This window comes from Drosophila bipectinata, chromosome 2L (genome assembly GCF_030179905.1).
Source record: "Drosophila bipectinata strain 14024-0381.07 chromosome 2L, DbipHiC1v2, whole genome shotgun sequence".
Lineage (NCBI taxonomy): Eukaryota > Metazoa > Arthropoda > Insecta > Diptera > Drosophilidae > Drosophila > Drosophila bipectinata.
The window spans coordinates 13,382,049-13,394,452 of record NC_091736.1 but is presented as its reverse complement, the minus strand read 5'-3'; the positions used below and the strand labels follow the sequence as shown (position 1 = coordinate 13,394,452).

General features: G+C 48.9%; 5 protein-coding genes across 6 annotated transcripts; 3 read left to right on the top strand and 2 right to left on the bottom strand.

The window, feature by feature from the left end:
* Nucleotides 1-661: 661 nt before the first annotated feature.
* LOC108125419 (protein RCC2 homolog) lies at nt 662-3,520 on the bottom strand. 2 transcript variants are annotated; one of them, XM_017241610.3, is made up of 4 exons: nt 3,411-3,520; nt 2,514-2,914; nt 1,876-2,457; nt 662-1,816 (listed from the first exon to the last, which is right to left on the bottom strand). In XM_017241610.3, the coding sequence occupies exons 2-4, from the start codon at nt 2,853-2,855 to the stop codon at nt 1,280-1,282; spliced, it is 1,461 nt and encodes a 486-aa protein (XP_017097099.1). In that variant the 5' UTR covers nt 2,856-2,914; nt 3,411-3,520; the 3' UTR covers nt 662-1,279. The 2 variants fall into 2 exon arrangements, with proteins under 2 accessions (XP_017097099.1, XP_017097100.1); XM_017241611.3 differs by having other exon boundaries at nt 2,514-2,911; nt 3,411-3,504.
* A 90-nt stretch (nt 3,521-3,610) lies between these two features.
* Nucleotides 3,611-5,034, bottom strand: IPIP (Inositol phosphatase interacting protein). The gene is made up of 4 exons (XM_017241612.3): nt 4,830-5,034; nt 4,434-4,769; nt 4,188-4,373; nt 3,611-3,957 (listed from the first exon to the last, which is right to left on the bottom strand). The coding sequence occupies exons 1-4, from the start codon at nt 4,888-4,890 to the stop codon at nt 3,686-3,688; spliced, it is 855 nt and encodes a 284-aa protein (XP_017097101.2). The 5' UTR covers nt 4,891-5,034; the 3' UTR covers nt 3,611-3,685.
* A 22-nt stretch (nt 5,035-5,056) lies between these two features.
* Nucleotides 5,057-5,743, top strand: LOC108125423 (uncharacterized). Its single transcript, XM_017241615.3, has one exon. It carries the CDS (start codon nt 5,117-5,119, stop codon nt 5,639-5,641), a length of 525 nt encoding a protein of 174 aa, XP_017097104.3. The 5' UTR covers nt 5,057-5,116; the 3' UTR covers nt 5,642-5,743.
* On the top strand, nt 5,712-7,124 carry slmo (PRELI domain containing slowmo). Its single transcript, XM_017241614.3, has 2 exons — nt 5,712-5,864; nt 5,985-7,124. Exon 2 carries the CDS (start codon nt 6,055-6,057, stop codon nt 6,700-6,702), a length of 648 nt encoding a protein of 215 aa, XP_017097103.1. The 5' UTR covers nt 5,712-5,864; nt 5,985-6,054; the 3' UTR covers nt 6,703-7,124.
* Nucleotides 7,125-7,664: 540 nt separating this feature from the next.
* Pfas (phosphoribosylformylglycinamidine synthase) lies at nt 7,665-12,385 on the top strand. Its single transcript, XM_017241608.3, has 4 exons — nt 7,665-7,760; nt 8,080-9,181; nt 9,236-11,512; nt 11,570-12,385. Exons 2-4 carry the CDS (start codon nt 8,092-8,094, stop codon nt 12,265-12,267), a joined length of 4,065 nt encoding a protein of 1,354 aa, XP_017097097.2. The 5' UTR covers nt 7,665-7,760; nt 8,080-8,091; the 3' UTR covers nt 12,268-12,385.
* The last annotated feature ends 19 nt before the right edge of the window (nt 12,386-12,404 follow it).

The following is a 12,404-nucleotide window of genomic DNA, read 5'->3' as shown; positions in this document are numbered from 1 at the left end:
ATGAGAGAATGAGCGTAAGATGAACGAACCATGAGCGTATGAGAGCGTAAGAAATCCGCTCTGGGGCCTGCTGGGGCCTGTCGCAAGAAATTTTTGCGTCCATTTTCGTTGTATGAAATGGGTTGTCTATATGCTGTATGGTTAGTGGTATAATGTAGCAGGGTGCGAGAGAGAGATCCGACTTTCCATCCTTGTCCTGGACAACATGTTCGCAAGGACCCGAACGAAGGACCCTGGACTCTAACTCTCTGAGTTGTAGAGCTTTTGTGGTTGAATAGCAGGTCCTGAATCCGGAGTCAAAAGTCGTCATCGAAGAGAGCGAATCGAGCCTTTGGCGTAAGCTTTCCGCCCCCTAACTTTCGCTTTCCGTCATCAGCCAGGAGACTAGGACAATGGACGAATCAGGACAGCCCAGGAATAGTTAGGGTACGGTAGAGCCCCGCTTTTAAAGGACTAATAATATATTTTTGTATTGAAAGATAGTTTCCGTTTTGAGTGTTGGAAAACTTTATCCGAAAAAAAAGCATTGCATACTTGTAGGCTTTAATTTTTTTCTCATTTCCGGTTGTACTTGGATAACTTCTGAATGTATCTTTTTACTTTTTAAAACTAAGAATACAAATTTTTAAAAATATCCCCTCTTATTAATAAAATTCAAGACTTTTTTTCTAAATACTAACTTTTATTTAAATATTCATTTGTATATAGTTAAAATGCATGATGTACTTGTTAATAGTTGCAACTGTTTGGATTTCTTCCATGGTATACTTTAGATTTGCACCTATGCTCTTAATTCGTTAAGTATTGTTTTTTTTATATTTGTAGTTTATTTTGTTTTTCTCACACTGTTCAAAAAAAGAATACTGAACTTGTTTCTTGTACATTAAACAAATAAAAATAAATGAACATTGGATTTGTGAGTACATTTGTAAAATTAAAGGTGGGCGACAATAAATAAAAACGAGAAGGGAAAGATGAATCAAAATGGAATCAATTACAGTTATGAGAATAAATTAAAGATTGAAGCAAAATCTGAGATTATCGTATAGTATAAATATCGAGAATAAGGTAGCTAAAAACTTTCAACTTATTTCATAAAATTTGATGGGTGCGTTTGTGTTTTTCGACTTCGATAAGTAGCAGCAGCATAGTTTCATCGATCAGTTCTCAGAGTTTCTGATAGTGTGGTAGTTCTGGTTCGGTAACCCACTTGGAGCAGTATTGTAGTTGGCAGCGGTATACATTAAAGCAGCATATTGCCACTTTTGGGAAAGCCCTCTTAATCATCAATAGTGTATTCGGACAACTTGTCGTACTTTTGCTTGGTAGCCTCATGGGTGGTGTCTACAAGCAGCGCTGTGTGTGAATAACCCATGGTCACCTGAGGTATCTTAATGCCATCCATCTTTGGCACCTCCTTGGGCACCGTTGAGGACTTCTGGAACTCGCCGATTCCCAACTCGCCAAATGTGGGCGAAGCGCCCCAGGCAATCAGTGTATCATCGGCCGAAATCACTATCGAGGTATTGGCGCAACCAATATCGGTAATGTTCCACCCGGATAGGTCCTGAACAGGCTTCGGATACATATTGGCTTCTCCTGTCTTCTTATTCTGACCAAACAGAAACAGTAGGCCGAGCTCGTTGACAACCAGACTGAATGTGGAGCCACAGAAGACACTGCGACCGCCGCGGCCTTGAGCATCGTAGAATTTCATGAGACGCGGCACCATCTCGTCCTTGGGCTCGGCGTGGCCAAGGCGCCCAAATCCACCAAAGCCCCAGCTGTATACCCGCTTCTTGGAGTCAATGGCCACCTGAAAAGTAAATAAAAGCAGATAAGAAATCGGAAAATATAGTATGTTGTACCTCTTACCGTATGGTTATTTCCGCAGGCAAAGTCGACTATCTGGACACCGTCTACGGGCGTGACATGGCCTTCCTTGCTCTTCTCAATGTAGAGAACAACCTTCTTGGGCGATGTCTCGAAGTGGAATGACAGTTTGTTGGCGTTTACAAAGTACTTGGCATCCGTGTTGTGACCAAGTTGGCCGTATTCCGGCAACCCGAAGGTGTGAAGATTGCCCTTGATGTCCAGGATGACTGAGAACTCAGCACCGCATCCGATCCGAATGATGGGTGGGCCACGGTAATTGATTGGAGTCGGAGTGTAGATGTTCGCGTGAGTGTTACCCACGCCGCATTGTCCCGACTTGTTTTCACCGCAGGCGTACACGGTGCCTGTGTCGGTGAGGAAGAGTGTGTGGTGTCGCCCGACGGCCGCCTGCACCACGTTCTCCTGCTCCAAAGCCGGTATGATCGTAGGCTTCTCCACCAGCTTGATGTCCTGGCTAAGACCCAACTGACCGCTTGGATTCCGTCCAAAGCCCATCGCCTTACGGTCCATATTGATAAGAATGGTATGAGCAGCACTTGGACCGCTGGCCACATAACGATACTGCGCAAGAGAAGCACATATAGATCACACATATAGAAGCCCAAGGAGTGACTTACCTTTTCATCCGTGAACCGATGGAAACTGTATAGATTTGGACGCACTTTTGTGACGTTTTTGCGATCTCGCTTGCCGGTCAAGTCCCAGGTGACCATTCCAGCCAACAACAACTGTCCCGGTGTCTTTTCCAAAGAAGCCAGAAGGTCCTCGGGCAGCTTGCTGGGTGGATCAAGGTCGTCATGGGGGATGAGAACCTCCATTTGATTAGCGGCGGCAGCCTGCTGTGCGGCATCATCATCGGAGTCATCACTGAAGTCGTCCTCGTAGTCGGACTCCTTCTTCTTGGGGCGCCGCTTGTTGGGTCCGGCTCCATTTCCACCTGCCTTACGTTTAGCCGACATTTTTGTTTCGATTATTGGTGCTGGGCTGCTGCTGCTTCGACCGGGTATGTTTTGCTCTGCTGAAATGAAATGGGAGTCTGAGAACCAAAACCAGAATTTGTACGCAGCAAAGCGTAACGCACAAGCCGCTTCGCTCTCCCGCTCGGCGGTGGTGGTGGTGGTGATGGTGGTGGTGTTGTCTGTTTGTGTATGTCGTCGGTGTGTCCCCTGTTTGAGTGGTGGTTTTTGCAAGAAAACAAAATGAAAGCCGCTGCCGCAGAACCGACGCTAGGCTGTTTTTTTTTCTTAATTCTATTCATGGATTACTCAATAAATACACACTTGGGAAGGTCAAATAGTTTTGACTACGAAATATAAACTTCTGAGCTTATTAAGCAGTCAGCTACCACCTCAGCTTCAAACTGGACGCGAAAATTAAAAGTAGCGTCACTTCACAAATACAAAGACGCATTTCCCAACATTTCAATCCATAGAGTTTCACTCTCAAATCGAAGCCACTTTCAAGAACTACTTTCTTTTTAAGCTTTCCATATAGTATTCTCAACTTAGACTTACTTTTTAATTGATAATTGTAGCTCTTTGCCGGAAACTATCAAAATTAAGGTTTGAAGAACTGAGTCCAATCGGACACCTGGAATCGTGTTGGTAAACGTGAGAAAAACTGTTTTTAAAATCAGTGTTGTACAATTTTCCAAAACAATGTTGAAAAATAAGAAACTACAGTAAGCACGGCCTATAAATTACAGATTCCACAATTTGGTTTTGAAATAATACATTTTATTTAAAGAACTTTTATGTTGATTTAGAATAATTTTGAATTGGCTGATTTTTTAAAACCTTATAAGGGGCTGGACTTGGCGCTCTCGATAATCAGTCACATCGGGCATAAGTTCCTGCCGGAAGCGTTCATGGATCCGGATGAACTCCTCCAGTGTCCGCTTTCGTTGTTGCTCAGAGCATTTGGTACGGCGTGGAACTCGAGGTAATACTGAGGTTACCGGATCACTTGGTTCCGGATAAAAGATGCTGGTACCATGGTGGGCAGGCGGAGGGCGCCGTGTTGCTTTGGGCGTACCATGCGGAGTACCGTTTCCGTTGGCATCTGGAAGTGGAAAGAGCTTGTATCCTTGCTTTGGCAACAAACAACACATTTTGGCGAATAGTTCGTTAAGGGGCATGTCGACAAAGAGAGACTAATTTCGCCCAGGCACAGTCACACAATGATGATGGACTTTCGTTCGTACTCTACGTTAAGCTAAGATTGGGTTGATGATAATCCAAAGTTTTAAGGGGAAAAACAGCTTTCGCGGACTTTTGCCGCAGAGCGTGTACCTTTGTTGAGGATGGAGGTCTTTTCCTGCTGCGATCTCGCTGTGCTGGATCCAAAGTGTACATTGCTAAATGGCATATCCGGTAACGGGGGAGCTGGCCTATTGAAGGGATTCCTTCTTGGCGGAGGCATAGGTTTGGATCCCTCCATTTGATTTTGAGCGCCAACTTTTGAGTGGCTAAGCATTTCTAAATGTGATGATGAATTATTATACAATGAATTAAAGAGCTGCGTTTCTATCTTCTTACTGTTTTTGGACTGTTCGATTTCGAGGAGCTGTCGCTGGAGCTCAGCCACGACAATCCGTTTGTACTCGTAGCCAGCGCAGGTAAGAGCCTTCATCCACGCCTCCATGCTCTCCTGGTTTTCAGCGGAGAGAATGTACGTGCGATTGCCGTTGAAGGCGATCTCGAAGCAATAGTGCTCCACTTCGTTGGACAATTCAATGGTGCAACCCTCGACAATGATCAGACCGAGGGGCTCCTTATCCATCCGCGACTCGAAATAGAACAGGAGGTTACCCTTCAGAACAAAGTAGCGCCGCTGAAAGGCCTTGTTGACCTCGCCCCGCTTGTTAAGGAAGCCTAAAGCATAATTCGGTGATTAATTGAGATGACAACAGTGATGGTGACGGAGCAACAAACCTTCCATGTCGTAGGGCGGCGTCTTGGCGAACACGTACAAATTTTTTTCGTTAATCTTCATGTTGGCGCACGGTCTTGGACTACATCCGATGTATAAATAAGTGGCCCTGATTCCCTTTTTTATAGTTTTATTGTGTTGCAGGTAGAAAGGTGCGAAAAATAAATCTTTCGAAAACAGCTGATGCCAGTGTTACCACACTTAAAATGCGTTTTTGGATTTGTTTACCAGAGATAAAGCCATACTGTTTTTGTTTCACTTGCTGGATGGATGGTGCTGGCTGATAAAAATGTCATATTTACTCACAGAAATAGCCCTGGAGATGCTGGGCTACAAGTTCTACGACACCAATGGCACTTTCCACCTAACAAACTTCCAGAACAACACAGCACATGCCGAAACCAATTCCGACGAGCCTTCATTGTCGGAATTCATTGACCAGCCAGAATCTTCAAATGGGGAGGCCCAGATGCGGAACGGCGCCCCCAAAAATTGGGAATTGCCGCGGGAACAAGACATTCAACTACCCAACTTCCAAAAACCGCGTCGAACACCTGCCAAGGCATTGGCCAAAATAATGGATTATGAAAGCGACAAGATTGCCAGTCAAATCGCAGCTCGTCTGGAGAAGGCCTTCCAGCGCTCGGGGGCGACCGATGAGGCGGTACTAAGAGAAATCATTGAGGAGGAGAAGGCGCTCATAACCGACGACGCCGCGGGGATGCGACGATTCCGAGAATATTTGGAGGAACGCCTTCAGCGAATGGACAAGCAGCCCTACGAAAAGTACCAGCGTACCTTTGGGGCAGAGTAAAATCATCATGTATTCTTTTTGCAGGCAGTCAAATAACTGTCAAATATTGCGTTAAAATATCAATAATAATAAATGGAAAATAAAATAAGATTGAAACACAAATCCTGAAGTTTCAGTTATCGTCTGTCAGTGTGCACACACCAGCGTGGTTAGGCCCGTCGATAACTTGCGTTATCGCGTTCAGGCCATCACTAGAACCACCAGGAACAACACACGAGTAAAGGTCAGCTCTCGTAACTTGCTCTGAAATATCCAATAATTCAGACTTTCCCTTCAAAATTCGTCCTCGTGAACCGCACTAACACACTATCTCGTTTCGCCTTCTCCACTCGTCGTTCCACAGGTTTACCTCGACTCGGTTGTGACTCAGGACAGACCCCCGACCGAACAGTGACGAAAACAGCGCTTGCATAATGAAAATCTGGACGTCGGAGCACATATTCAACCACCCGTGGGAAACGGTCACGCAGGCTGCGTGGCGCAAGTACCCCAATCCGATGACACCCTCCATCATTGGCACGGACGTGGTCGAACGGCGGGTGGAGAACGGCGTGCTGCATACGCACCGCCTAGTGCAGTCCAAGTGGTACTTCCCCAAGTGGACTCACGCGCTAATCGGAACAGCCAAAACCTGCTTTGCCAGTGAGCGGTCCATCGTGGACCCTGAACGCAAGCAAATGGTTCTAAAGACGAACAATCTCACATTTTGCCGCAACATCAGCGTGGACGAAGTTCTCTATTACGAACCCCATCCAGCGGACGCCACCAAGACGCTGCTGAAGCAGGAAGCTACTGTGACCGTGTACGGCGTTCCGCTGTCACACTATATGGAGGATTTGCTCACCTCCACCATCAGTTCAAATGCGGGCAAGGGCCGGCAGGGCCTTGAATGGGTCATTGGCCTGATCAACACAGAAGTCCAGGGCATAGCCCGGGGGACGGATGAACTCTTACACAGTACACGGCGCTCGATTGACGAGGTCACCGAGAGCGCCCGCAAGAGCATGGATGAGATTAGCACGCAGGCTGCAAAGGCGGCGAAAGCAATGCACATAACGTAGGCGGGCTACGGAGCGGCAAGGTGTAGGTGCGGGCCGCGCAAGGCTGTTAAATAGTGAATTATTATTAGATGGCGCTAGGACCGCCGTTGTAGTACAAGTATGATGAATGGCAGATCGACAACTAGCACACACAAGTGGCAGCATCCATTACCCTCCCTTAAATCTTTGCATATATTTTCTATCAAGTCCCTTCCATCTGTTTGGCCATCAACCCTAACTGGAGTTATCCTATTTGGCCAAGAAGCTAGTCCATTTTTCGGGGAACAGTTTCGGAAGGAACTCGCCTAATAATGCTGGGCGCTTATTTAATCAGTCAGATCGAGATGAATAATTACGCAATACACAGATAATGTAACCGTAGAATGCCGCGGCAAGCCAAGATCGAAAAGAGCAACAATAAAACGACAACTACATATGCCTAAGAGCCTTCTAAATTGTTTTATTTTTATCAATTAAGCAGGTAGTGCGCTCTTGGCAGCGTCTCCTGACTTACTATTTCTGTTGCTGTAATCTTAAAGTTCGACAGTGTGTGTGTGTCTGAATTAAATTCTAAAAGACGGAATGCAAGTGCTCATGGTTGATTATTTTCGCAAGCGTCATGACACAGACATTGATTTTGTTGCTGTTGCCATGGGTCGTTGGAAGGGGGGCTGAGCACGACGCGGAAAGGCACGACCCACGTGCCGTCTCCTACAAAAGCAAAATAAAAAGCTCTTCGATTAGTATAAGTATAAGAGTATCCAAAACAAGCTGATTTGGCGGGCAATTCAAATGGGCAATTCATATCATATTCATATATTCATATACATCATATATTAAAATAAAGAATTAAAGTAAATTAAAATAAAATATAAGCCAATCAAGTGTTATTTGCTATTTAAATGCATTTATTTATAATTGATTTCTTTTAAGGCAATCAACAGGTGGTAAAAAAGCTTAATTTCTTAGAGTGACCAGACTCTAGCGGTATAAGCGGGAATTAACGAAATTATGAAGCCCCAAAGTCTGCCGATCTCAGCTCCCTCACACGTGCGCCACAGACTAGTTCTTCCATTCGGGTTAGTTGTGCCAATTGGCGGCTCCTCCTGTTTTTTTTCCATTCTGTAAAAAAATATGTTTACGCTGGCCTTATCAGTTATCAGTTTGGGGGGCTGGCAGAAACAAAAACAAGTTGTGACGGCAGAGGCTGCGCCTTCAGTGCATCCGATCTGATTGGCAGTAACCTGATCCGCGGTTGTGGTTGTGCTGGAGGTGCTACTTGATAACGTGGGCTTTGGCCTTTCGGTTGTCAACGGCTTTACACCGGCCCCAGATCAGTCGCGATTCAACCACCAAAGACCCCACACGTATTTCTCTCAAGTATTTGGTTTTTTACAGAACGACGACGACATGGTAATCCTACGGTACTACGACGTGCAGGCCCACGATGCGGCCGAGGAGCAGTCCGTGCTGCGTCGCCTCCAGGCTGAAGACAGCAGTGTGGTCTCGGTTCGTCTGGAGCGGTGCTATCACCTGGAGTATAACGGCCAGGCAGAGCACTCTGTGGCGCTGGACGATCTTCTTGTCTGGCTTGTGAAACATCCCATGAGCAGTGGCCAGAGTCTGACCAAGGAAACCGTCCTCCGCTCGGAGGGTCCTCGTCAACTCCTTCTGGAGGTTGGACCACGTTTCAACTTTTCCACGCCCTACTCCACCAACTGTGTCAACATCTTCCACAACCTGGGTTACTCCGAGGTTCGGCGCATGGAAACCTCCAACCGCTACCTTCTGACCTTCGCTGGGGACTCGGTAGCCCGGGATCCCTCGAAATTTTTCCCTCTCCTGGGTGATCGCATGACGCAGTGCCTCTACACGTCGGAGAACTTGCCAAAGGCTAGTTTCGATGAGCAGCTGCCCTCGCGTCAGGCGGACTGGCACTTTGTTCCTATCCTGGAGGAAGGACCGGCTGCCTTGGAGCGTGTCAACAAGGAACTGGGTCTTGCATTCACTGACTTTGACCTCGAGTACTATTACGAACTCTTCGCCAAGACCCTGGGACGCAACCCCACCACCGTTGAGCTGTTCGACTGCGCTCAGAGCAACAGCGAGCACTCCCGGCATTGGTTCTTCCGTGGCCGCATGGTTATCGACGGGGAGGAGCAGCCCAAATCCCTCATCCGAATGATCATGGACACGCAAGCCCACACGAATCCGAACAACACCATAAAGTTCAGCGACAACAGTAGCGCCATGCGGGGATTCAAGTACGATGCCATAGTGCCGTCCTCCGTGGTGGCTCCTGGTCCAGTAAGTCTGGGTAGATTGGAGTCTGACCTCATCTTCACGGCTGAGACTCATAATATGCCCACTGCAGTGGCGCCATTTAGCGGTGCCACCACCGGTACCGGTGGACGATTGCGTGACGTCCAGGGCGTTGGAAGAGGAGGCGTTCCTATCGCTGGCACAGCAGGTTACTGCGTTGGCGCTCTTCACATTCCAGGTAGGTGGAACCACTAAAATGTTGCAAACTAATCTATTGATGTCCTAATCTTAGGTTACAATCAGCCTTATGAACCTTCGGACTGCCAGTACCCTTCGACCTTTGCTCCTCCACTGCAGGTGCTGATCGAGGCCAGCAACGGCGCCTCGGACTACGGCAACAAGTTCGGCGAGCCGGTGATCTCCGGCTTTGCCCTGTCCTACGGCCTTAGAAACGTGGCAGATCCCAGCCAGCGTAACGAATTCGTAAAGCCAATCATGTTCAGCGGCGGTCTGGGTACCATGCCGGCAACCATGCGGGAGAAACTGCCGCCGGTTCGCGGCTACCTCCTTGCCAAGATTGGAGGTCCAGTGTATAGGATTGGTGTAGGCGGCGGTGCTGCCAGTTCCGTGGAAGTCCAAGGCTCTGGAGACGCCGAGCTGGACTTCAATGCAGTACAGCGAGGCGATGCTGAGATGGAAAACAAGCTCAATCGGATGGTACGGGCCTGCCTCGAACTGGGCGATAAGAATCCCATTTTGGCCATTCACGATCAGGGCGCCGGCGGCAATGGAAACGTGCTCAAGGAGCTAGTGGAGCCTGGCTTCGCCGGAGCTTTGATTTTCTCGAAAGAGTTTCAACTGGGTGATCCCACTATCACTGCCCTGGAGCTGTGGGGTGCTGAGTACCAGGAGAACAACGCTATTCTCTGCAAGGCTGAAGATCGAGATGTTCTGGAAAGGATCTGTGAACGCGAACGATGCCCCATCAGCTTTGTGGGAGTGGTAACTGGCGACGGAAAAGTTACCCTTCTGGAGGAGGCTGCACCCAAGGATCTGGAGAAGGCTCTGTCCGTCAGTACCAGCGGGAAAACTGCTCCATTCAGCCTGGATCTGAAGTACGTCTTGGGCGATATGCCAAAAAGAACTTATGAGCTGACCAGAGAGGTGACGCCTCTGAAGGATTTGGAGTTTCCAAAAGACATCCGCTTGGATAATGCCCTGGAGCGCGTTCTAAGCTTGGTGGCTGTGGGCAGTAAACGCTTCCTTACCAACAAGGTGGATCGCTGCGTCGGAGGACTCATCGCGCAGCAACAGTGCGTCGGTCCGCTGCAGGCTCCCTTGGCAGACTACGCCCTGACCACCGTCTCGCATTTTACCAACGCCGGCATCGCCACTTCTATTGGCACTCAGCCGCTGAAGGGTCTTCTTGATCCCGCTGCCATGGCTAGGATGTGCGTGGCGGAGGCGATCAGCAACCTCGTCTTTGTCAAGATCACCGAATTGGCAGACGTCAAGTGCTCCGGCAACTGGATGTGGGCCGCCAAGTTACCGGGGGAGGGAGCTAAGATGTACGATGCGTGCAAGGAGCTCTGCAGCGTCCTGGAGGAGCTGCACATAGCCATCGACGGAGGAAAAGACTCTCTATCCATGGCTGCAAAGGTGGGCAAAGAGACCATCAAGTCCCCGGGTACTCTGGTCATCTCCACATACGCTCCGTGTCCGGACGTGCGACTAAAGGTTACTCCTGACCTAAAAGGACCTGCCTCAGGCTCCAAAACCGTCCTGCTTTGGATTCATTTGGAGGATAAGCTTCGCCTTGGCGGCTCTGCGCTGGCCCAGGCCTACGCTCAGCAGGGCAAGGAGTCACCAAACCTGCTGAGAACCGACCGGCTGGCTAAGGCCTTCGCCGTAACCCAAACCCTGCTGGGAGAAGAGGTGCTCCGGGCCGGCCACGATGTCAGCGACGGAGGTCTTCTCGTTTGCCTCGTGGAGATGGCTATCGGCGGATTAAGTGGTCTCGAAGTGGACTTGGCGGTGCCTCTGGCCAAGCTGAAGCATTACGATGCGTCCGTGGAAAAGATTGGACGCCCTGAGCTGGCGCTCCTCTTTGCCGAGGAATGCGGATGGGTGGTGGAGCTCCTGGAGTCGGATTTGCCACGAGTCAGGTCGATGTACAGCGATGCTGGAGTGCCCACCTACCAGTTGGGTGCGACAACTGGATTTGGACTTGGCTCCCGCTTCGTTGTCAAGTCGGGCAAGTCCACCCTTTTGGACCTTCCCGTTCGTCAGCTGTACAAGCAGTGGGAGCGAACCAGCTATGAGTTGGAGAAATTGCAGGCCAACGAGGAGTGCGCCCAGGCGGAGTATGACAGTCTAGAATTCCGCCAGGCTCCCCAGTACAAGGGACCTGCTAACCTTCAAGCGGAGCTTACCCTCAAGCGGTCCTCGGTGCCCGTTCGCGTGGCCGTACTGCGGGAGGAGGGCGTCAACAGTGAGCGCGAGATGATGGCCTGCCTCCTCAGGGCTAACTTCGAGGTCCACGACGTGACCATGTCCGATCTTTTGAAGGGTAAGTGCATATTTATTATCCTGTAGGATTAATAGGACTTATATTCTTTTTTGAAAGGCTCCACCACACTATCCCAATACCAAGGACTGATCTTTCCCGGAGGCTTCAGCTATGCAGACACCTTGGGATCGGCAAAGGGCTGGGCAGCCAACATCCTCCACAGCCAGAGCCTGAAGAGCCAGTTTGAGGCCTTTAAGAAACGCCAGGACGTTTTCTCCCTCGGCATTTGCAACGGATGCCAACTAATGACCCTGATTGGTTTCGTTGGAAACCCCAAAACCCAAATGGGAACGGATCCTGACTTGGCTTTGCTCCACAATCGCTCCCAGAGATTCGAATGCCGCTGGTCCACTGTTAGAATTCCACCTAACCGCTCGATTATGCTGGGAAACATGGATGACCAGGTCCTGGGCTGTTGGGTGGCCCATGGCGAAGGACGCTTTGCCTTCCGGGACGAGAGCCTCATTGAAACTCTCCAGTCGGAGCGATTGGTCACCTTGCAATATGTAAACGACCAGGGCGAACCTACGGAACTCTACCCCATGAATCCGAATGGTAGTCCTCAGGGTATAGCCGGGCTGTGCTCGCCGGATGGCCGCCACTTGGCTCTCATGCCGCATCCAGAGCGGTGCAGCTCCATGTACCAATGGCCCTATGTGCCTCCCGGCTTTGAGGTTCCCGCCTCGAACACCGAAAGCCCTTGGCAGGTGATGTTCAACAATGCCTACAACTGGTGTGTCACTGAGGATAAGTGAGATTTCAACATTTTAAATGCATTTTTATAATTAATATAAAATACTATTTACAAAACGAATTTAAACACTAATTCTGTACAAATATAATCACTATTAAACACTTAAATCTAAAAACTTACTTTAAAAGAGGATTAAGT

Coding starts and splice junctions, on each gene's coding strand:
- Pfas (XM_017241608.3), top strand. CDS start 8,092: ATGGTAATCCTACGGTACTACGACGTGCAGGCCCACGATGCGGCCGAG. Junction 9,182..9,235: donor TGGCGCTCTTCACATTCCAG/GTAGGTGGAACC, acceptor TCCTAATCTTAG/GTTACAATCAGCCTTATGAA. Junction 11,513..11,569: donor CATGTCCGATCTTTTGAAGG/GTAAGTGCATAT, acceptor CTTTTTTGAAAG/GCTCCACCACACTATCCCAA.
- LOC108125419 (XM_017241610.3), bottom strand. CDS start 2,855: ATGTCGGCTAAACGTAAGGCAGGTGGAAATGGAGCCGGACCCAACAAG. Junction 2,458..2,513: donor ATCGGTTCACGGATGAAAAG/GTAAGTCACTCC, acceptor TCTCTTGCGCAG/TATCGTTATGTGGCCAGCGG. Junction 1,817..1,875: donor CCTGCGGAAATAACCATACG/GTAAGAGGTACA, acceptor TTTACTTTTCAG/GTGGCCATTGACTCCAAGAA.
- LOC108125423 (XM_017241615.3), top strand. CDS start 5,117: ATGTCATATTTACTCACAGAAATAGCCCTGGAGATGCTGGGCTACAAG.
- IPIP (XM_017241612.3), bottom strand. CDS start 4,890: ATGAAGATTAACGAAAAAAATTTGTACGTGTTCGCCAAGACGCCGCCC. Junction 4,374..4,433: donor AATCGAACAGTCCAAAAACA/GTAAGAAGATAG, acceptor CATCACATTTAG/AAATGCTTAGCCACTCAAAA. Junction 3,958..4,187: donor GACCTCCATCCTCAACAAAG/GTACACGCTCTG, acceptor TTCCACTTCCAG/ATGCCAACGGAAACGGTACT.
- slmo (XM_017241614.3), top strand. CDS start 6,055: ATGAAAATCTGGACGTCGGAGCACATATTCAACCACCCGTGGGAAACG.